Source organism: Bombina bombina, chromosome 9 (assembly GCF_027579735.1).
Source record: "Bombina bombina isolate aBomBom1 chromosome 9, aBomBom1.pri, whole genome shotgun sequence".
Lineage (NCBI taxonomy): Eukaryota > Metazoa > Chordata > Amphibia > Anura > Bombinatoridae > Bombina > Bombina bombina.
The window spans coordinates 237,685,942-237,711,692 of NC_069507.1; the positions used below are offsets into that span (position 1 = coordinate 237,685,942).

At 39.4% G+C, this 25,751-nt stretch overlaps 1 protein-coding gene across 3 annotated transcripts in view; it reads left to right on the top strand.

Annotated features, from left to right (window-relative positions):
• Window positions 1-25,751, top strand: part of NRAP (nebulin related anchoring protein) — a 195,688-nt gene that overhangs the window by 72,221 nt on the left and 97,716 nt on the right. For all 3 annotated transcript variants that reach the window (XM_053692704.1, XM_053692702.1, XM_053692703.1), the window contains 2 exons: window positions 234-338; window positions 22,073-22,180. In XM_053692704.1, the coding sequence (XP_053548679.1) occupies window positions 234-338; window positions 22,073-22,180 (213 nt within the window). The remainder of the gene's footprint in view (window positions 1-233; window positions 339-22,072; window positions 22,181-25,751) is intronic.

Sequence of the window (25,751 nt, forward strand, 5' to 3'; positions counted from 1 at the left end):
TATTGTTGCATTCAAGGCAGACCTGATCCCAAAAGGGTATTTTTACAATGAATATATTGATAATTGAATTGTATATTTTATGCAAGTGGTCAACTAACCCCTGAAAAAGAAAAAGAAAAGGTCTCATTGACTTTAATAAATCAGCAGTAATTATTTTGCTTTTGTACGGCCAATCAGACATTTGCACAGCAAAATCCACTAAAAGTTTCTTTTATATACTTTGCATATTGCAGGTGGAATACAAGAAAGGTCTGGAACGCAGTAAAGGACACAGCATTAACTATTGTGAAACACCCCAGTTTAAGAATGTCAGCAACATCTCAAAATACACCAGTGATGTAAGTACCATATATACTGCAGCCCTGGGTGTCTGGCTCAGCTCCTGGTGCTGGAGTCATTAGGGGAGTGTGTGTGTTTATTTCTGATAAGACTGGGCCCACGGACAAGGTCTCTGCTGAGCAGTGATTTGCAGATCGTCTCTCTGGCTTCTTTGCAACCTAAAGAGAAATTGCAAGATTTAAAAAAAAGAAAAGGCTTATGACTTGTTCCGTATGGACGGGGATTTGCCTTATCGCATTTTATTTCTTAATTAATATTAAGCAATGGCACGTAATCCCCAATGACAAGATTAGGGAGAATTACTGTGCTAAACCCAGCTAAATGACTGCAGGAATATTGGCACTCGAGTTTAGGAACTACTTTTTTGTTAATTGCTGTTGTTCTAAATAGGCACCAAACAATTGTTTGCATGGTCTTATGTGCACTAATGAAAGCAATTCCAATTCCACTCTCAACTATGCGCTGCCCTCTGAATCTTTCCAAAGTTTATGAGTTTTTCAGATCTGGGGTGAATTATTTTTTTTTTTTAAATTGGTTATAGTTTTATGTTTGCTGGGAGAGGCAGGAACACTTACAGATGCAATGCAGGAGACCTTTAAGGGGATATGAAACCTAAAAATGATCTTTGTTATTCAGACAGAACTTATCATTTTAAAAAAAATTCCAATTTACTTCTATTATCAAATTTGCTTTATTCTCATGATATTCTGAGTTGATGAGATACCTAGGTAGTCATCTGGTGCAGTTAGTCATTAGTCAGTGTGAGGGAGCTAATTTTAGGGTTAAAAGGATATGAACACAAACATTTATTTTGTGATTCTAACAGAGCGTACAATTCTAAAAAAGTTTCCAATTTACTTTTATCATCAAATTTGCTTCTTTCCCATGATAGGTGTTGAAGAGATACCTAGGTAGGCATTTGAAGCACTACAAGGCAGGAAACAGTGCTGCCATCTAGTGCTCTTGCAAATGGATAGCATTTTTGCAAAACTGCTGCCATATAGTGCTCCAGAAATGGGCCGGCTTCTGAGCTGGTGCGTCAAAAGGTAAACAAAAGTCTATTATTGGGCTTCAGTAAAATACAAAAAATCCATACAGATGGCAGACACACAGACAAGAGGGACAAATGGTCTGACGCGTTTTGCGCACCCTAGTGGTGCTTAATCATAGGCTAGCACATGTGAGACCTGGTTATCCTTATATAGGGATAAGTTAACCTTCCTCACAGTGCGGTACATAACTAAAAACAATAACGATAAAATAATCTATATTTAGGGTCAATTATACAAGGAGTTACGTTCCTAATATGTACATAATAATTTAATCTACATTATTACTAAGATCAAACAATATTGCTTCAGAAATAATTGAAAAAGAAAGTCTGAAAAAAAGACCTAGCCCTTTATGGTACACAGAGTTCCCAAACTTTATGGAACAAAGTTAGGAACATTAAGATATTGAAATGTAGAGTAACCGCATAATAGAAACGACATAGTATACATTCTAACTAGGAAATAAAGAAAAGGGAATACATAATTAATAGTCAATTAACTATTCCCCTTAGGCAATAAACAAAGAGTCTTAGACAAAAAAAGGGAACTATACTGGATACTGAAATTACATTCAGGAGTCCCAGTTCATACCAACTGGGACTCGTGAATGTAATTTTAGTATCCAGTATAGTTCCCTTTTGTCTAAGACTCTTTGTTTATTGCTTCCTCTATGTGGAATAGTTGCTATGTGTATGATCTGTATAGACATATCTGCTATGTGGGTAAAGTGGAAGTTGTTAAAGTGATTAGCTACTGCGGAATCCTTATAGTAATGTTTGACATCTCTAACGTGTTCACTGAATCTTGTCTTGGCTTCACGTGAGGTTTTACCCACATACTGACTTTGGCATAGGTTACATGTGGGAAGATACACTACAAAAGTAGTTTTGCAATTGGCATAGAAGTGTATTTAATATTATCATAGTTGGAAGAAAAGTATCCCCTATTTTGATATTGGTACAAGTATTACAGTTCCTACTTCCACATTTAAAGTTTCATTTCCTAGTCAGCCAATTGGGAATTTTTGAACTCTTTTTATATTTTTTACAAGACTAGGAGATCGCGATCTAGCCAGTATCTTCGTTTTTTTTAGACAAATCTGCATCAATGAATCAAAGGTTTAAGTACTTGATCCCCATAAAGTATGTGGAAATGCTTTTTAAGAATTTTTACTATACTCTCATATTGCTTTGAATATTCAGTAGTGAACACTATGGTATCTTTGAAGTTGTCCTTGCTATTATGAACATCAGGGCTATTAGATCTAAAATTCTTTGTTTTGACTGAGTGCCTGCATGTTACCAACTTAGTGGAATCATATCGTCTTTTGTTAAGTCTATCCTTAAGTTGCAAGGATTGTTGATCTTATACATTGTATGACTTGGTGTTCCTACGAAGTATGATAAACTGACCTCTTGGGATAGCCTTAATTAAATGCTTTGGGTGTTGTGAAGAAGCATGCAAGATAGTATTACCTGCTGTAGGTTTTCTAAAGGTCTTAGTAACTATCTCATTGTTAATTATTTGTAGTGTAAGATCTAAAAAAATTATCTAATTTGTATTAAGTTCCCCAGTAAATTGTAGGCCTAAATCATTGGAACTCCCAAGTCAGAAAATCACCTATGAAGTTACATTTCATTTACATTGCGTATCGCAAATATTATGTCATCAATATAGCGGACAAAGAGTACTATCTGCTCTTGCCAGGGAAGAGTAAATGAACATTATCTACCACAAAGCTACAAAGATATTGGCAAATGCCGGGACAGAGATAGAGACTTTAGGGGCTAATGTTTTAGATAATGAATCCATTCCTGTACACCAGGGGTGTCCAAACTTTGCTCTCCAGAGGTTTTGGAACTACATTTCCCATAATGCTCAGCTAGATAAAATGCTGGCTGAGCATCATCGGAAATGTAGTTCCAAAACCTCTGGAGAGCAAAGTTTGGACACCCCTGCTGTACACACTTCAGAATTATTGAATACACAGGATATGTTTGATATGGGTATTAGAAAATACTTTTTTGATAAGGTCTTTTCCAAAGAGGAGAGTGAGTTGGAGAACTCTAAATTAAGAACCCATTTCAATTTGTTACAACAAAGTCTTATTTCTGACCTTAGACTTATGTGGGACATTGTGGCATTTAACAAGTATGTGGAAACACAGAGGATTCCTAGGGGTCTCAGAATCAAGAAATACCCCTCATTTGAATTTGATGATCCCCGTGACATGGAAGAATGGAATACAGTACTAACAGAGTGTTCCTTCAAACTCATCAACATATTAATTTGAGTCAAAGAGAATAAAAGAATGAAGTTAAAAACAGCTGTGGATAACATTAAGGATGATTTAAAACCCTTAGAGGCCAATACAAAATATTTAGTACACAAGAAGAAAATGGATGAAGCACTTAGGAAGTGTGATCAAGAACAAGCCTCCCGTACAGGAAATACATTTAATAGGGACAAGGAGGACTATGACCAAAACAAAGTATATAACTGGAATATATATTATCCCTATATAAGGATAACCAGGTCTCAGATGTGCTAGCCTATGATTAAGCGCCACTAGGGGGCGCGAAATGTGTTAGGCTGTTGTTGTCCCTCTTGTCTGTGTGTCTGCCATTCGTATGGATATTTTGTATTTTACTGAAGCCCAATAAAGGACTGTTTTATACCTTTTCATGCACCAGTAGTGTCGGAACTTCTTTGGTTTTGTATTATTGACAGCGGGTTGATTGCCCGCAGCTATAGCACTCTGCTCTGATAGCCTCTAGATTGGATACATTTTACCCCTGAAGCTCTTGTTCCGGTTCCGGTCTCATGCAGCCGCACGCCATGAACTCCATTTGTCTGTTCGCCTCCTGAGCTTACATCCCTGCCTTTAAACGAAAGATATCAAGAGAACAAAGAAATAGATGATAGAAGTAAATTAAAAAGTTGTTAAAAATTGTATGCTGTAACTAAATCATGGAAGAAAAAAATTGGGTTTCATATCCCTTTAATGAAAGGGATATTTAAGCTGCTAGGCTATTGGTTTTCGTCTAGTGCCTGCATCTCTCTTTAAAGCTGTTTTCTTATTTTAACCCTTTACAAGTGCTGGTAATTGAAGCTCTGCATCTTCATACTGGGTGCCGCCATCTTGGAATTTACGTATACTGTGACAGAAGTGGGGGGTATTCACAGATCAGTAATATTGTTGTCTTGTTGACAAGCCTTATTGTTCTCTTCAGCGTAGAGTGCACAATACAGAGTAGGAGCTGTACATTTCTGCAGTAGGTACATTGCTATTTATTATTCCACAGGCCTTTTTATATTTGTTATATATTTTTGAAACTGTGAAAAAAAACTTCAAATATATTAATCTTCTGTTTTCTGCTGTGCAAGGTATAGATGTCAAAAGACAGTAGCATCACTAATCTGTGAAAGCTCGCTGCTTCAATACGTTCTCTACAAGATGGCGGCACCCAGTATAAAGATGCAGAACTTTACCAACAGCTTCTGTAATGGGTTAAATATGAGAAGTGCTTTAAAGAGAGCTACAGGTACAGTAGGAAAAACACCAGCGTGGTGACTAGTTGTAACCAGGAGTTTAATGTCTTATCTGAAAGGAAGACTGTCATAGATTTTTCATTTTTTTATGTAAAAAAGCTATTTTAAAATGTGTCATTTTAAAAGGATTCTACTGAATTTGCTTAAAGAGACATAGAAGTCAAACTGAAACTTTCATGACACAGACAGAACTTACAATTCTAACGAGCGTGCATGCAGGCCTACCGTTTGGCGTGGGTGAGAGGGGCAACCGCCCTCGGCCTCCCACTTTGGGAGGCCCCACACTGTAATCAGGGGTGAAGGTTTGAGAGGGTGTAATGTGCATCCTTTATTTAGTTTATGAATACATGCATATCAGGGGGTGTAATATATAGTGTCATTCTTTATATAGGACATATTGAATGTTGGGACAGGAGGCATGCCATAGAGGGCATTGGCCTTGCATGCATGTGTTTTGAATGTATTGGCCTCTAGTTATCAAGCCATCAACCTCAAATACGCTGGAATTCCGCAGCGTATTTGTGGCGAGGCTGATTCGCCTTAGTTATCAAGCCCTACACACCGGCAAAAGTAGAATTTAGTGACATAAGCTTCGATCCGCCGGACTCAGTCCGACACAGATCGATTCTTACGTCACTCCAGATGTTCCGCACACAAGTTCAGCACAATCTGACTACTTTTGCTAGTTATCAAAAAACTAGCAGGTACGCTCGGCACTTTTCTGGCTCAGCGTACCTGGTTTTAAATCCGCCGCCCTGGAGGTGGCGGATCCCATAGGAATCAATGGGAGTCTGACCATAGTGAAAGTTCATGTTCGCTGCTGCCCGACATCCCATTGATTCCTATGGGAGCTGTCTACACCTAACACCCTAACATGTACCCTGAGTCTAAACACCCCTAATCTGTCCCCCCCTACACCGCCGCAACTAAATAAATGTATTACCCCCCTAAACCGCCGCTTCCGGACCCCGCTGCCACTCTAATAAACTGATTAACCCTTAAACCGCCGCTCCTGGACCCTACCTCCACTATAATAAATTTATTAACCCCTATCCTGCCCCCCCTACACCGCTGCCACCTATAATACATTTATTAACCCCTATCCTGCCCCCCCTACACCGCCGCCACCTATAATACATTTATTAACCCCTATCCTGCCCCCCCTACACCACCGCCACCTATAATAATATTATTAACCCCTAAACCTAAATCTTACCCTAACACCCCCCTAACTTAAATATTAATTAAATACATCTAAATATTATAACTCTTATTAACTAAATTAATCCTATTTAAAACTAAATACTTACCTTTAAAATAAACCCTAATATAGCTACAATATAAATAATAATTATATTGTAGCTATCTTAGGATTTATTTTTATTTTACAGGCAACTTTCAATTTATTTTAACTAGGTAAATTGCTATTAAATAGTTATGAACTATTTAATAGCTACCTAGTTAAAATAAAGAGAAATTTACCTGTAAAATAAAAACCAACCTAAGTTACAATTACACCTAACACTACACTATACTTAAATAAATTATTCCTATTTAAAACTAAATACTTACCTATAAAATAAACCCTAAGATAGCTACAATGTAATTAATAATTACATTGTAGCTATTTTAGGATTTATATTTATTTTACAGGTAACTTTGTATTTACTTTAGCTAGTTAGAATAGTTATTAAATAATTATTAACTATTTGGGGGGGCGGAGCCAGCTCTGATACTGAATGGTCGCATGTTGTGGTAGCTCTGACTATCGTATATCATTAAAACTATATTTGACCATTCAGTTCGACTTAATTGGGACAGTTACCCTGTCTAATGATTCATAGATTTGAAACCTATAGCCCAGAGTCGGAGAGGCACTAGCAAGCAAAGATAATCCACGGGGTTTTAAAGATTTCTGCACTGGGCCTGACGAGAAGAGGCCATTTTACAGCCCTCGTGGTGTCATGGAGGACCCACTATGTTATGAACAAGTAATACTAGATCTGTTAAGCAACAGACTTCTGGAGTTGGAGCATGCAGTGATCTTAGCCCTCGATGTAAGCGCTGATAGCCCTATGTTAGCAACTTCGAGAATCGGGACACAGAGGCGAGCACTGACTCAAGTTTTGCCCAGGAATCCTGCGGAGGGTGAAACTCATAGACCTCCAAGCACCCCGGTAGTTGAGGTCGCAAATAATGGGTCTGCCGTATCCCTAGAGAATTTACGGTTTGTGGATGACCCTGTCACATTGCCTGACTATGGAGAGGAGTTGTCAAATATGAGGAATCAACAAGACAGCCAACTGCCTAGAGCACTGACCGGGTCCGAACGGGCCCCTTTGCCAGATAAGACTTTGAAGATTTACGGTGCCCTGATCATGGAGGAGACAATTGCATCTGGGAAGTCTATAGGTAGCATTGAGAAAGGAAACCCTGCCACTGAACCTAGCCTGATTGCACAGGAACTATCTATCACACTATGGCCTCCTGAAGCGGCTGCAGAGTTATACTGGATGTATCTCCCCTCCCATAACATCACACGCTTCCCATCTACATAGCTGCAGGGGCAAACAGGGATGGCTTTTGGGTTCGGAAGTAGCCGATTTCTACTCGGGAGAACTTTGCAGGTGGAGTGGTCCCCTTCACTAGATTTAACTGCCGGTGAGAGGTCTGGAGTTAGGTAAATACATAGCGGGCGGTCTGTGGGCAGATTGTGCCTGAGACTTACATCCCGGACTAGATTGAACTTTTGCTAGCCCTGTGCGGGCTATCTTTAATTTTGCATTATGTGTAAAGCCAATATACTTTTCTCCTGCTATGATATAGTGTTATAGTATGGTTCCAAAAACCTATGAACTTCCATGTACTACCCTTCTAAAACAATTTGTGTTATCATGAGTACATAGCTAGTGCTTGTTTTAAGTTAGGTTCAGTTGCGCCTAAAGTGTACTTATTACATTTGTTAGCTGTACTATACACTTGATGATTGTGCATATCTCTCCTCTATACTGTTTTTTTTGCATTGCTTTAGATATCATATAAGCATACTATGCATTCAATACTACTGTCTGTATACCTGCTAGAAATTAGTTGGTCAGTAATCTCTCATATAGGTGTTTAAATATAGCTGATAAGGCTGAGTACACTGATTAGTTCTGTTTTTCATAGTTTATTCATACCCTAAAAAATGTTTTTCAAGTGGTTCACAAATTGTCTATAGCTATATATAATATAGTAGCCTCTCCCTTTAAAGCTATTAATCTTCTATATGATATGGTTTTGTTACTATACCTGCCTGTATAGCTAGTCTTAATACTTATTGTTTTATTCTTATTATATACTTCTCAAATCTTATACAAATATTTTAAGTGGGTATGCCTGAACTGATAACATCTAGACCTACCACGTTTTATTTACACGCCTACCTTCTAACTAGTACTGAACTAAATAATTTGCCTAGGGTCAGACCCTCCTGCTTGGGGGAGAATGAAATGTTAATATAGATGTAGTATAGATTTTAGATATACAATGTTTTGTGCGACATGACAATGTCTAGAAGATTTAATTACCTAAAGTTGGTCGGGGGTATAGTACAGCTATATGAGACTGTGTATGTTACATAGGTTTAATTATTCAGGTCTACAGCAATTACTGCAGTGTAGCGTGTGCAGTTTCTTGTACCGCTTTATTGTTTTCTGTATCTGGCAACACTTAGTTAAATACTTACTACGCATTGTGACTGGCATGCTGCTTGGGTATAGGGCCCATGCTCAGGTAGTGTGTTCTGTTACTGCACTGAAGTTAATCAATAGTATATAAAAACCCAAGACTTAACCAGTAGGCACAACAATTTTGCAGCAAAGATGATTCTATATTGTTAACTATGAAGCTGCCGACGGCCGGGGCAGCTGATCCTCTATAACTTTCTTGCTGCTGGTAATTTCTATATGTTAAGGTTAGAGAAATTCACCCAGCCCCACATACACTCCTAGTACTAGTCCAGGTCCAACTCTATTATCTTATACTTTTTGCTTTTAGTTTGTTTCTATATTACTAGGCTCCGCCCCCCCCTTTTGGAGCTTATTTATTAAGCTAAGGGACACAGATCCCATCGATGACCCCCTAAAAACTACATAAGAGTCCTTCATTATAGTTATGGTTGATAAACTTTTCTATAATATATATATATGTTTATAGTCTGGAGGACCCCAAAAGGGCCCTATATGATGTTTATTTAAAAAACTTGAGGTCAGTTATTCTGTTTTTTAACCACACAGGAAGCATTACAATTTTATACATTATCTTTGACTATTTGTTCTATAACATCCATTGTTTTTGAAATGTAAGTTTTCATTAATGATTCAAAATATGGCATGTCATGCTTACTGTATTGGCAGCGTTATATACTTTTGACAATTGCCCTTACGGGTTAAGGGCCTATGTATGTGGTTACTATGCTTTGTACTGTTTTATTATTTGCCTCAATAAAAATATTTAAAAAAAAAAAATAATAATAATAATAATTAACTATTTAATAACTACCTAGCTAAAAGAAATACAAAATTACCTGTAAAATAAATCCTAACCTAAGTTACAATTAAACCTAACACTACACTATCATTAAATTAATTAAATAAATAAATTAGCTACAAATAACTACAATTAAATACAATTAAATAAACTAACTAAAGCAGTGTTTTTCAACCAGTGTGCCGTGGCACACTAGTGTGCCATGAGAGATACTCAGGTGTGCCGCAGCAGACTGACAACAGTGCGGGGGTGTCCCTCTTTCAAATTTTGAAATATTGGTAGGTATGTGACAGGCTCATCAGGCATCATTTACAACCATGACATTGACATTCATTCACAGACAATCATTATTATTGTTTGTGATTGAATGTCAATATGTCATGTATAGTTTGTAGGAGGCATGGCATGACAGCACAGTACAGTGTATATATATCCTGTATTAGGCTACAATGTGTGGTTTTGTAAAATTTTGGGATGGTGGTGTGCCACAGGATTTTTTTATGTAAAAAAGTGTGCCACGGCAAAAAAAGGTTGCAAATCACTGAACTAAAGTACAAAAAATAAAAAAAACTAAGTTACAAAAAATAAAAAAAAATAAGTTACAAACATTTCAAAAATATTACAACAATTTTAAGCTACTTACACCAAATCTAAGCCCCCTAATAAAATAACAAAGCCCCCCAAAATAAAAACAAAATGCCCTACCCTATTCTACATTAAAAAGTTAACAGCTCTTAAAAGGGCCTTTTGCGGGGCATGCCCCAAAGAAAACAGCTCTTTTGCCTGTAAAATAAAAATACAACCCCCCCAACATTAAAACCCACCACCCACACACCCCTACGCTAACCCAAACCCCCCTTAAATAAACCTAACACTACCCCCCTTAAGATCATCCTACCTTTAGCCGTCTTCAGCCAGCCGACCACCGATGGAACAGAAGAGGACATCTGCAGCGGCCGAAGTCTTCATCCAAGGGGCGCTGAAGAAGTCTTCCATCCGATTGAAGCCATCATCCAGGCGGCGCCTTCAATCTTCATCCATCCGGAGCGGAGCCATCTTCACACGAGCCGACGCGGAGCCATCCTCTTCTACCGACGGACTAACGATGAATGACGGTTCCTTTAAGTGACGTCACCCATGATGGCGTCCCTCGAATTCCGATTGGCTGATAGGATTCTATCAGCCAATCGGAATTAAGGTAGGAAAAATCTGATTGGCTGATTTAATCAGCCAATCAGATTGAGCCTCCATTCTATTGGCTGTTCCGATCAGCCAATAGAATGTGAGCTGAATCTGATTGGCTGATTGGATCAGCCAATCGGATTGAACTTCAATCTGATTGGCTGATTAAATCAGCCAATCAGATTTTTCCTACCTTAATTTCCGATTGGCTGATAGAATCCTATCAGCCAATCGGAATTCGAGGGACGCCATCTTGGATGACATCACTTAAAGGAACCATCATTCGTCATTAGTCTGTCGGTAGAAGAGGATGGCTCCGCGTCGGCTCGTCTGAAGATGGCTCCGCTCCGGATGGATGAAGATTGAAGACGCCGTCTGGATGATGACTTCAATCGGATGGAAGACTTCTTCAGCGCCCCTTGGATGAAGACTTCGGCCGCTGCGGATGTCCTCTTCTGTTCCATCGGTGGTCGGCTGGCTGAAGATGGCTAAAGGTAGGATGATCTTCAGGGGGGTAGTGTTAGGTTTATTTAAGGGGGGTTTGGGTTAGAGTAGGGGTGTGTGGGTGGTGGGTTTTAATGTTGGGGGGGTTTGTATTTTTACTTTACAGGCAAAAGAGCTGTTTTCTTTGGGGCATGCCCCGCAAAAGGCCCTTTTAAGGGCTTGTAAGGTAATAGAACTTTTTAATGTAGAATAGGGTAGGGCATTTTTTTTATTTTGGGGGGCTTTGTTATTTTATTAGGGGGCTTAGATTAGGTGTAAGTAGCTTAAAATTGTTGTAATATTTTTGAAATGTTTGTAACTTATTTTTTTTTATTTTTTGTAACTTAGTTTTTTTTATTTTTTGTACTTTAGTTAGTTTATTTAATTGTATTTAATTGTAGTTATTTGTAGCTAATTTATTTAATTAATTTAATGATAGTGTAGTGTTAGGTTTAATTGTAACTTAGGTTAGGATTTATTTTACAGGTAATTTTGTATTTCTTTTAGCTAGGTAGTTATTAAATAGTTAATAACTATTTAATAACTATTCTAACTAGCTAAAATAAATACAAAGTTACCTGTAAAATAAATATAAATCCTAAAATAGCTACAATGTAATTATGAATTACATTGTAGCTATCTTGGGGTTTATTTTACAGGTAAGTATTTAGTTTTAAATAGGAATAATTTATTTAAGTATAGTGTAGTGTTAGGTGTAATTGTAACTTAGGTTAGTTTTTATTTTACAGGTAAATTTCTCTTTATTTTAACTAGGTAGCTATTAAATAGGTAATAACTATTTAATAGCTATTGTACCTGGTTAAAATAAATTGAAAGTTGCCTGTAAAATAAAAATAAATCCTAAGATAGCTACAATATAATTATTATTTATATTGTAGCTATATTAGGGTTTATTTTAAAGGGAAGTATTTAGTTTCAAATAGGATTAATTTAGTTAATAAGAGTTATAATATTTAGATGTATTTAATTAATATTTAAGTTAGGGGGGTGTTAGGGTTAGACTTAGGTTTAGGGGTTAATAATTTTATTATAGTGGCGGCGGTGTAGGGGGGGCAAGATAGGGGTTAATAAATTTATTATAGGTTGCGGCGGTATAGGGGGGGCAGGATAGGGGTTAATAAATTTATTATAGGTAGGGGCGGTATAGGGGGGGCAGGATAGGAGTTAATAAGTTTAATATAGGTGGCGACGGGGTCCAGGAGCGGCGGTTTATGGGTTAAACAATTTATTTAGTTGCGGCGGGGTCCGGGATCGGCAGGATAGGGGTTAATAAATTTATTATAGGTGGCGGCGGTATAGGGGGGGCCGGATAGGGGTTACTAGGTATAATGTAGGTGGCAGTTTAGGGGTTAATACATTTATTATAGTTGCGGCGGGGTCTAGGAGCGGCGGTTTAGGGGTTAATAACTTTATTTAGTTGCGGGGGGCTCCGGGGGCGCCGGTATAGGGGGTAGTTTAGTGTGGGTGCTTAGTGACAGGCTAGAAATAAAGCTGGGAAAAAGCCGAAGAGCAGCGAGATCGGATGAGTGATAACTATCACAGTCCGCTGCTCATCGCCTCGTACTTTGTGCGCGGCTTTTTGACAGCTTTATTGCTAACTTTGGCGAGATTATTCAGGTCCGCGGCGGCAATGGTAGGCGAGCTTAGGTGGGCATATTGGGGCCGGCGATGGCAGGTAAGTAGACACGTTGATAACTAGAGGCCTATATGGCAGCATTGTTTGCAGGAATGTTATACATATATTACTCAAGATACATGCACACTCCTGAGTTTATCTAGATATGTCATTGAACAATGGGCCCAAGAGAATGAAGTAACTTTGATACTGGAAGTGTTTTTTTTATTTTTTATTTTTTTTAATTGTATCTGCATCTTGAGCATTTAAACATTATTATAGAAAAAGTGCACATGCATGTTCCTGAGCCTACCTCAGTATGCTTGCATTGAAAAGAGCTTAGCTTCAACAAAGGATGTACAAAAAAAAGAGTTCAACAGCTTTCTAATTTATTTTAATTAATAAGTTTGCCTCCATTGTTGAAAAGCATATCCAGGTATGCATAAGATCAGCAATCTACTAATGGGTGCTAGCTGTTGATTGGTGGGGATTTACATCTAGTCCCATGTCATTGGCTCTCCAGATGTTGTCAGCTAGCTCCCAGTAGTGCGTTGCTGCTCTTGAGCATACTCTTTAACATAGGACACCAAGAGAAGAAAGCAAATTTGTTAATAAAAGTAAATTGGAAAGTTGTTTAAAATTGCATGCTATGTATGAATAATGAAAGATTATTTTTTACTTTACTGCCTTTTTAATTTAAAGTGATATGAAACCCCAAAAATGTCTTTTGTAATTCAGACAGATCAGACCATTAAAACAAAAAAATCCCATTTCATTCTATTATCAAATTTGTTTTGTTCCCATGATATTCTATGTTCCATATAGTGCTCCAGAAATGGGCCAGCTCCTAAGCATATGATCCAGCTTTTCAACAAAAGATAACAAGAGAACAAAGATTTTTTTAAAATCACATGCTCTATCATAAATCATAAATCATAAAAGAAACATTTTTTGGTTTCATATCCCTTTAAACTTCTATGTCCTCTGAATCTAAATTACATATTTTTTCCAGTAATGCTCACAGATGACTTATTCTAAACAGGCTGACGGACTTTAGGACCTTTTATACAGGGAATCCGAACAACATCCTATCAGAGCCATTTCATTACAATAAGCTCTAGGTAGATTACAGTGATTTTCAATTTTTTTGTTTCCGGTAAGAGAGGCTATTAAAAAGTTTTACTTTTTTTGTAAAGCAGCTGTTTCTGTACATATGATTGAGGGGTGCGACACTGTCCCCCATAAGAAAAAAATATTTAGATTTGTCCAACTTTAATTCATGAGGTCATTGGGTTCAGCTACATTTTTTTGCTATGTTTATCTACAGAAATGTGTGAAATTTCCTATGAGGAACATCTTACAGGCAGCAGACTTGAATAAAAAAAGTTAAAGTATTAGCTGGTGCCAGTGCTGCAAGCCAGCAGCAGCACAAATGTTTTACATTTTTATGGTGCAAGGCTGGTGAAGAACAAAAGGGAGGTTTGCATGCTTATTGATTTAAACAGAAATCAAATAACTGACAAGTACATTGCTGGATCTTTATTGAATAGATTAAATTTGAGCATTTCCCGACTACAGAAAAGTATTTTCTTCCTTTAGGTTAACAGTGTTAACAAACTTAATAGCATGAATATATATGTGTGTGTGTAACTGTGTGTATATGTATGTATGTGTGTATATGTACGTATGTGTGTATATGTATGTATGTGTGTATATGTATGTATGTGTGTATATGTATGTATGTGTGTATATGTATGTATGTGTGTGTATATATATATATATATATATATATATATATTAAAAAATAGAGAGGGCTCATGACAAAATACACGCTTTTTCGTTGTTTTTTCATGAGCCCTGGTGTATTTTTATACTATTATTGTGACTGTTCGCACACTAGCTTAATATTATACAATAGCCTTTTTAACAGGGTGCCTCCCTCTTTCTTTTTGTACTTGTGTGTATGTATGTATATATATATATATATATATATACAGTATATATTTGTGTCTATATATATGTATTTATATTTGCGTGTGTGTATATATGTATGTATATATATATATATATATATATATATATATATATATACACAGATATATATATATTCAATTTTGTGTATATTTATATTTGTGTGTAAATATATATATATATTCATATTTTTATGTATGTATATATATATATATATATATTGCATACAAAGAGAGAAGCGCTCTACCAGGAACGAACAACAGCTCAGTGGCTTGTTCTATGGCGATTTACCACCCGGAAGCAGCCTCTTTTAGACCAGTGTGCTTTTCACAGAAGAAAACTTTCCTGAAGTATATCAGTCTGATCCCGCCAAGTAAGGTCAGTCCAGCCCCGAAATACCAGGCAATTCTCCTCTGAACAAGGAACATGACAACCCCAGACGATCGTTTCGGCCTCCTATGGGCCTCGTCAGTGAGGTGCAGCCACATTCCTCTAAGCACACTGAGCAAGGAGTCCACGTCTGGTTTCCCCCATCACCCATAGGGAGACTTCCCCAGGGTCATAATAATTTGCATACAAAGAGAGAAGCGCTCTACCAGGAACGAACAACAGCTCAGTGGCTTGTTCTATGGCGATTTACCACCCGGAAGCAGCCTCTTTTAGACCAGTGTGCTTTTCACAGAAGAAAACTTTCCTGAAGTATATCAGTCTGATCCCGCCAAGTAAGGTCAGTCCAGCCCCGAAATACCAGGCAATTCTCCTCTGAACAAGGAACATGACAACCCCAGACGATCGTTTCGGCCTCCTATGGGCCTCGTCAGTGAGGTGCAGCCACATTCCTCTAAGCACACTGAGCAAGGAGTCCACGTCTGGTTTCCCCCATCACCCATAGGGAGACTTCCCCAGGGTCATAATAATTTGCATACAAAGAGAGAAGCGCTCTACCAGGAACGAACAACAGCTCAGTGGCTTGTTCTATGGCGATTTACCACCCGGAAGCAGCCTCTTTTAGACCAGTGTGCTTTTCACAGAAGAAAACTTTCCTGAAGTATATCAGTCTGATCCCGCCAAGTAAGGTCAGTCCAGCCCCGAAATACCAGGCAATTCTCCTCTGAACAAGGAACATGACAACCCCAGACGATCGTTTCGGCCTCCTATGGGCCTCGTCAGTGAGGTGCAGCCACATTCCTCTAAGCACACTGAGCAAGGAGTCCACGTCTGGTTTCCCCCATCACCCATAGGGAGACTTCCCCAGGGTCATAATAATTTGCATACAAAGAGAGAAGCGCTCTACCAGGAACGAACAACAGCTCAGTGGCTTGTTCTATGGCGATTTACCACCCGGAAGCAGCCTCTTTTAGACCAGTGTGCTTTTCACAGAAGAAAACTTTCCTGAAGTATATCAGTCTGATCCCGCCAAGTAAGGTCAGTCCAGCCCCGAAATACCAGGCAATTCTCCTCTGAACAAGGAACATGACAACCCCAGACGATCGTTTCGGCCTCCTATGGGCCTCGTCAGTGAGGTGCAGCCACATTCCTCTAAGCACACTGAGCAAGGAGTCCACGTCTGGTTTCCCCCATCACCCATAGGGAGACTTCCCCAGGGTCATAATAATTTGCATACAAAGAGAGAAGCGCTCTACCAGGAACGAACAACAGCTCAGTGGCTTGTTCTATGGCGATTTACCACCCGGAAGCAGCCTCTTTTAGACCAGTGTGCTTTTCACAGAAGAAAACTTTCCTGAAGTATATCAGTCTGATCCCGCCAAGTAAGGTCAGTCCAGCCCCGAAATACCAGGCAATTCTCCTCTGAACAAGGAACATGACAACCCCAGACGATCGTTTCGGCCTCCTATGGGCCTCGTCAGTGAGGTGCAGCCACATTCCTCTAAGCACACTGAGCAAGGAGTCCACGTCTGGTTTCCCCCATCACCCATAGGGAGACTTCCCCAGGGTCATAATAATTTGCATACAAAGAGAGAAGCGCTCTACCAGGAACGAACAACAGCTCAGTGGCTTGTTCTATGGCGATTTACCACCCGGAAGCAGCCTCTTTTAGACCAGTGTGCTTTTCACAGAAGAAAACTTTCCTGAAGTATATCAGTCTGATCCCGCCAAGTAAGGTCAGTCCAGCCCCGAAATACCAGGCAATTCTCCTCTGAACAAGGAACATGACAACCCCAGACGATCGTTTCGGCCTCCTATGGGCCTCGTCAGTGAGGTGCAGCCACATTCCTCTAAGCACACTGAGCAAGGAGTCCACGTCTGGTTTCCCCCATCACCCATAGGGAGACTTCCCCAGGGTCATAATAATTTGCATACAAAGAGAGAAGCGCTCTACCAGGAACGAACAACAGCTCAGTGGCTTGTTCTATGGCGATTTACCACCCGGAAGCAGCCTCTTTTAGACCAGTGTGCTTTTCACAGAAGAAAACTTTCCTGAAGTATATCAGTCTGATCCCGCCAAGTAAGGTCAGTCCAGCCCCGAAATACCAGGCAATTCTCCTCTGAACAAGGAACATGACAACCCCAGACGATCGTTTCGGCCTCCTATGGGCCTCGTCAGTGAGGTGCAGCCACATTCCTCTAAGCACACTGAGCAAGGAGTCCACGTCTGGTTTCCCCCATCACCCATAGGGAGACTTCCCCAGGGTCATAATAATTTGCATACAAAGAGAGAAGCGCTCTACCAGGAACGAACAACAGCTCAGTGGCTTGTTCTATGGCGATTTACCACCCGGAAGCAGCCTCTTTTAGACCAGTGTGCTTTTCACAGAAGAAAACTTTCCTGAAGTATATCAGTCTGATCCCGCCAAGTAAGGTCAGTCCAGCCCCGAAATACCAGGCAATTCTCCTCTGAACAAGGAACATGACAACCCCAGACGATCGTTTCGGCCTCCTATGGGCCTCGTCAGTGAGGTGCAGCCACATTCCTCTAAGCACACTGAGCAAGGAGTCCACGTCTGGTTTCCCCCATCACCCATAGGGAGACTTCCCCAGGGTCATAATAATTTGCATACAAAGAGAGAAGCGCTCTACCAGGAACGAACAACAGCTCAGTGGCTTGTTCTATGGCGATTTACCACCCGGAAGCAGCCTCTTTTAGACCAGTGTGCTTTTCACAGAAGAAAACTTTCCTGAAGTATATCAGTCTGATCCCGCCAAGTAAGGTCAGTCCAGCCCCGAAATACCAGGCAATTCTCCTCTGAACAAGGAACATGACAACCCCAGACGATCGTTTCGGCCTCCTATGGGCCTCGTCAGTGAGGTGCAGCCACATTCCTCTAAGCACACTGAGCAAGGAGTCCACGTCTGGTTTCCCCCATCACCCATAGGGAGACTTCCCCAGGGTCATAATAATTTGCATACAAAGAGAGAAGCGCTCTACCAGGAACGAACAACAGCTCAGTGGCTTGTTCTATGGCGATTTACCACCCGGAAGCAGCCTCTTTTAGACCAGTGTGCTTTTCACAGAAGAAAACTTTCCTGAAGTATATCAGTCTGATCCCGCCAAGTAAGGTCAGTCCAGCCCCGAAATACCAGGCAATTCTCCTCTGAACAAGGAACATGACAACCCCAGACGATCGTTTCGGCCTCCTATGGGCCTCGTCAGTGAGGTGCAGCCACATTCCTCTAAGCACACTGAGCAAGGAGTCCACGTCTGGTTTCCCCCATCACCCATAGGGAGACTTCCCCAGGGTCATAATAATTTGCATACAAAGAGAGAAGCGCTCTACCAGGAATGAACAACAGCTCAGTGGCTTGTTCTATGGCGATTTACCACCCGGAAGCAGCCTCTTTTAGACCAGTGTGCTTTTCACAGAAGAAAACTTTCCTGAAGTATATCAGTCTGATCCCGCCAAGTAAGGTCAGTCCAGCCCCGAAATACCAGGCAATTCTCCTCTGAACAAGGAACATGACAACCCCAGACGATCGTTTCGGCCTCCTATGGGCCTCGTCAGTGAGGTGCAGCCACATTCCTCTAAGCACACTGAGCAAGGAGTCCACGTCTGGTTTCCCCCATCACCCATAGGGAGACTTCCCCAGGGTCATAATAATTTGCATACAAAGAGAGAAGCGCTCTACCAGGAACGAACAACAGCTCAGTGGCTTGTTCTATGGCGATTTACCACCCGGAAGCAGCCTCTTTTAGACCAGTGTGCTTTTCACAGAAGAAAACTTTCCTGAAGTATATCAGTCTGATCCCGCCAAGTAAGGTCAGTCCAGCCCCGAAATACCAGGCAATTCTCCTCTGAACAAGGAACATGACAACCCCAGACGATCGTTTCGGCCTCCTATGGGCCTCGTCAGTGAGGTGCAGCCACATTCCTCTAAGCACACTGAGCAAGGAGTCCACGTCTGGTTTCCCCCATCACCCATAGGGAGACTTCCCCAGGGTCATAATAATTTGCATACAAAGAGAGAAGCGCTCTACCAGGAACGAACAACAGCTCAGTGGCTTGTTCTATGGCGATTTACCACCCGGAAGCAGCCTCTTTTAGACCAGTGTGCTTTTCACAGAAGAAAACTTTCCTGAAGTATATCAGTCTGATCCCGCCAAGTAAGGTCAGTCCAGCCCCGAAATACCAGGCAATTCTCCTCTGAACAAGGAACATGACAACCCCAGACGATCGTTTCGGCCTCCTATGGGCCTCGTCAGTGAGGTGCAGCCACATTCCTCTAAGCACACTGAGCAAGGAGTCCACGTCTGGTTTCCCCCATCACCCATAGGGAGACTTCCCCAGGGTCATAATAATTTGCATACAAAGAGAGAAGCGCTCTACCAGGAACGAACAACAGCTCAGTGGCTTGTTCTATGGCGATTTACCACCCGGAAGCAGCCTCTTTTAGACCAGTGTGCTTTTCACAGAAGAAAACTTTCCTGAAGTATATCAGTCTGATCCCGCCAAGTAAGGTCAGTCCAGCCCCGAAATACCAGGCAATTCTCCTCTGAACAAGGAACATGACAACCCCAGACGATCGTTTCGGCCTTCTATGGGCCTCGTCAGTGAGGTGCAGCCACATTCCTCTAAGCACACTGGGCAAGGAGTCCACGTCTGGTTTCCCCCATCACCCATAGGGAGACTTCCCCAGGGTCATAATAATTTGCATACAAAGAGAGAAGCGCTCTACCAGGAACGAACAACAGCTCAGTGGCTTGTTCTATGGCGATTTACCACCATCTCTCTTTGTATGCAATATATATATATATATATACAGTATATATATTTTTATATATATATATATATATATATATATATATAGAGAGAGAGAGAGAGAGAGAGAGAGAGAGAGAGAGAGGTAGAGAAAGAGAGAGACACACTCAGTAGAGACAGAACAAAAACTAGAATAACTTCCATGACTGTTCATTTTTAGTGCCACTCAGGGTGCACACTTTTTTAGCACACTATGCATTTTCACAGAGAAAAAATATCCTGTAGCATATCAGTCTGACCCTGCCCAATGACAGTCCAGCACCGAAATACTAGGCAATTCTTTTCTGCGTCTCTCTCTCTTTATATATATATATATATATACAGATAGAGAGAAACAAATTTAAATGATGCTCTTTGCTCTTTGTCCATTGAAGCAATCTGCTAACATAAACATCAGATGTAATTATATCCCAGGAGTTTGATGCACACTGACAATTAGTAAATCTCAGGAAAACATTTCATATAAATAAAAACTAAAGTTTATTTTAATAATCACATTTTATTTGTACACAATCTTACAGAACCATCTGTCACTGTCCCTTTGTGCGTGTTTACGTTTAATCAATGAAACTTTCACATGCTAACATTTCTTGTAAAGACTCATTGGGGAACAACTATTTAAGCTATTTTTGCACAAAGATTACAAACATTGCAGGTGTTCATTTATTACATCTTATGTTTTGATAAAATACCAATGGTTCTTATATTTAACTTCATTAAAATTTATTTTAACATTTGTCCCGGCTGGAGAGTTTATTCTGTATTACAAAGCCAATATAAGCTTAGTTTTAATGCAATTAAATCTATTATGTGCATGCTAAACAAGTAAAGAGTTTAAAGATACATGACATGCAACTCAGATATATAATTATAATATCTTTATTTGTATTTTAAATCTGGAAAGTTTTGTTTTTCCACTACACCTCAGACAGGAGAGCTTTCTTTGGATTTCAAAACTTTGAATCTTCTACAAGTGGCACACTAATTGCTTGGTTTGAGCAATAGCTCATTTATTTATATATATATATATATATATATATATATATATATATATATATATGTGTGTGTGTGTGTGTATCTGATTGAGGCAGGTAGGATGCTTTTCAAGGTTTGTTCCTAAACTGCCAAATAATGGTTTATGCATTTTGTATCTTTTGCATTTATTTAATTTCTGATGCATATATACAAATTGCTTTAATGTTTCTCTAATTAAAATGTCTTATATCACTCCTTAGTGAGAGTATGATGATGTATAGATGTTCACCTTGTAGTCCTAAAGAATAATGTTATTTTGAAAATGGATACTGTAAGCCTTGCAGTTGTTTGTGGACACAGTTCATAAAAAAAACTCTGCTTCAATCTCTACAGCATACCATTTTTGTGTGACAGCGACTGTTTTAGACTCTGCCTGCTATCACTAATACAGCTCTTCCTACCTTATAAATGGTTTACTTTCTTTGCTTAGCTTTGCCTCTGTCCTGACCCAACATTTTCAATGAGCCAATTTTACTCAGCCCCCAGGTTGTCTTGTCTCCACCCCAGATCATTTTGACTCAACCCCTAACTTTCTGGTTGCAGATACTCTAAATGATGTCTAAAATAAATGAGTCTTATAGAATCAGCTACCTATAGTACTACATTTATGAAATAAAAAAGGAGTGGAGAGACTTAAAAACTGGGAGGGTTACTGAATTTTGACCACTTAATGGTCCTACCTATGAGGTTCTAGAACAAGGTCCAAACTTGGTCATTGAAGACCACAAATTGTAAAGAATTTCATTATCTCTCTTATTGTGACTTAATTAAAGTATCTAAATCTGATAGATCTAAGTTCTCCTAAAACTATTGCCTGGTTGTGACCCTTGGGTATCAGACTGTAATGGATACCTGGAAAATTATCGTTTTGTTCCATCTCTACCTTGGATTGCACCACCAAAACTGCGGGAACTGTACAAGCAATAATAGTGATAAATACTGCATACAATAACTGGATAAGGTCACGTTCATTAAAAATAAATATAACGCATTACAATTTAATTAGCATTTCTTTCTTGTATTACTATTTTTGTACTCTTCACACACACGATTTATATGGCAAATCCTTGTTCCAGTTGAAGTATAAAGAAAAGTATCAGAACCAAGTGAAGGGACATTATGACGGAGTGGGAATGGACAAACGCACACTGCATGCCATGAAAGCTGGAAGCCTTGCCAGCAATGTGAGTACATTATAACACGTTTAATATAAAATTATTTGCATGTCTCTTTCCAAAGCCAAGATAAGCTAACTAAAATATTTGCTAGATGTATAAGAAAATATATTTTAGCTATATAAACATTGAAGAACTGCAGTTCCCATAGAATTCACCTACCAAAATGCATGTACTTGTTTCATATTGATAATGACTTTTTGAAGGCTTTATACAGCATTTGAAGATTATACAATTTTATTACGAGATTTGAAACATTGTTACTATGCAGCAGCTCTGACTGTTCCATTCAGAGTGGTACTTGAAAAGGTAGCCCCTCTCTTTGTATATGTTTATATTAATTATTTAATTAATGCAAACAATAGTGGAACCTTTCCCAGGAACATGTGGTATTCAACTATTCATTACAGAGTTCTACATCAAGTGCACATGAACTGTAGGTTGGACAGATTTTAAAGATCTCATTGACAGAACAGCTGTAGAGCAGGTAGTATATCTGTATTAAAAAGCAAGCTTCATATTTTTCTGGAACTGAGAACAAAATGTGTGAGCAACCACAAATAACATGTATCATATTTCATTAAAGGGACATTAAACACTAAGGGCTAGTTATTGCTACTGCAAGCTTGCAATAGATCTCTGGTTAATTTTCTAAAAGCGCCCCAAATGCCATCAAAATAGAGGGTATTATAGTTTTTTATTTAAAAAAATGTATCATTTTTTAAAAATAAAAAACAACTGCACTAGGCAGTTTTAAGGGGTTAAAAGTGGCGAGTGTGGGGTGTTAGAAAAAAAAAAAACGGCACTGAAAAGTGCCTTTATAGTACATTGCTGTCTATGGGAACTGTGTGTTCCCTGTAAATATATATGTATATGAATATATACATATATATTTATGTGTTAATATGTGTATATACACATATTAACACATAAATATATATGTATATAATACATATAATGTATCTGCTCTTATATAAGGTACCCTTTATTCCATCTCAAGCTCCTCTTCAACGCTTCATCACTTACCAACATTAAACATGCCCTTACACCAACTTAAACTTTTATCACAAAATTGCAGGGGCCTTAACTCACCCACTAAGAGGTCAATTGCCTTAAACCACTTTAGGAAGCATGAAGGAGACATAGTCTTCGTTCAGGAGACCCATTTTTTGGGGCGAGACCCCCCAAGATTTTCGTCCCCAGATTACCCTGTAGGGTTTTTTAACTCCCATCCCCTAAAGAAAGTATCAGGGGTAGGCATCCTATTCCATAAAAACACTCATTCCCAACTTAATAATAAATTTGAAGATCCAGAGGGGAGAATCCTAATCCTTACAGGACTTCTCTTCAACACACAGGTAACCCTTGTGTGCTTGTATGCCCCTAACACAGGCCAGCTTAAATTCCTAAGAAGAGCCAGCAATAAAATCTTAGAACTACAATCAGGTGCGGTGGTGGTAGGGGGTGACTTAAACGTGTTACTAAACCTAAAGATGGATAGTTCCTCCAACAAAAAGACTTGTAGTAACTACAACCCTCAAAGTATAACCAACTGCCTACGAGAAAACACCTTAGTTGATATCTGGAGACTGCAACATCCACAGAAAAAAGAATTCACACATTACTCACATACACAGAGATCCTTTTCAAGGATTGACTATTTTCTAGTAGATCACAATACCATGACATTAGCATCACATACAGAATTCTATACGGCTGCATGGACAGATCACTCGACGATTAGTCTAGAACTAGACTGGATAAATAAACCTTTACGACACACTGTATGGAGACTAGATGACTCATTATTACACGATCCAGATTTAGTCACAAAACTTAAACAAACAATAGAAGAATATTTTAGTCACAATACTAATTCTGTAGACAACATTAGCACGTTATGGGAAGCCCATAAAGCAGTGGTTAGGGGCAGCTTTATACAGCTCAGCGCCAGGAAAAGAAGGGCCCAAAACTTAGAATACACTAACCTCACTCGACATTTGCAACTTGCAGAGAGCGCGCATAAACTTAACCCCGGCAGCGACACAACGCTAGATAACCTAACGGCTGCTAGGAGTGCAGTCAACAACTATTTACAAAGAGCTGCCCATAAAAGAGCCCTCACCCTTAAAAAAGTATATTTTCACGGAGGCAATAGATCTGGCCCCTTGTTAGCTAGAGCCCTACGTAAGAAAGCTTCAACGAACCATATATATTCTATTAAAGATACAGATGGACGTACAATCCATGATAGCCCAAATATTGCTGAAACTTTTAGGAAATATTATGAACATATTTATAACTTATCGACTTCCACACCTCCCCCGAATAAGCAAGATATAATAGCCTACTTAGATTCGATATCAGTCCCCTCGCTCTCCGAAGAACAAAAGCAGAGCCTAGATTCACCGATTACTGCACATGAAATTCTGAAAGCCATATCAGACCTACCAGCAGGGAAAAGCCCTGGTCCGGACGGCCTTACAAATAAATATTATAAAACATTCAAAGATCTACTAGTCACACCCCTCTTGTCCCTGTTTCACACTTTAGATGAGGAAGGATATCTTCCAATGCTAATGAAAGAAGCACATATATCAGTAATCCCTAAAGCAGGAAAAGATCAAGATTCCCCACCGAATTTTAGGCCCATTTCGCTTTTAAATACTGATCTTAAAATCCTAGCCAAAATTATAGCATCACGCATAAACCCGATCTTACCAACACTTATACACGCTGACCAGACGGGGTTTGTGGGGGGGAGAGAGGCAAGGGACAATACTATCAGGGCACTACAGCTGATGGAATACGCAAAAGCCAACAACATTAAAACGGTCTTCCTATCCACAGATGCCGAAAAGGCTTTTGACCGCATAAATTGGGATTTTCTTTTCTCCACATTGCAAAAATTCGGGTTTGGGACCACAATAATCAATAGAATTGGGGCACTGTACCTCTCACCAACTGCAAAAGTTAGGATAAACGGCCTCCTTTCAGATACCCTTAACATTAGTAATGGGACAAGACAGGGTTGCCCTCTTTCCCCCATATTGTTTGTCCTCAGCATTGAAATGTTGGCAGCACGTATTAGAGAAAACGAGCAAATAGTAGGGATACCTTTAGGGGGCAACAATTACAAAGTGTCACTTTATGCAGACGATGTCCTCTTGTCTCTCGCCTCTCCACTTGCCTCTCTGGAAGCAGTCACACGCGAATTTAAAAAGTTTGGAGACCTCTCCTACTTTTCTGTAAACTACACCAAATCTGAATTGATGAATATTAATCTCCCTAAAGCTGAGCTAGATATACTTGTAAGCTGGACTCCCTATAAATTACAAACCGCTGCATTAAAATACCTAGGAACCCATCTTACTCCAAATCACAGACTATTATTCCAACTTAACTATTCAAACTTACTCAAGTCCACACAAACAGAACTAAATTTGTGGTCCAAAAAACCCTTCTCCTGGTTGGGCAGAATCCAGACGCTAAAGATGACCACGTTACCCAGAATCCTATATATTATGCAGGCAGTTCCTATTAAGATACCCACTCCGTTCCTTTGTAGACTCCAGACCAT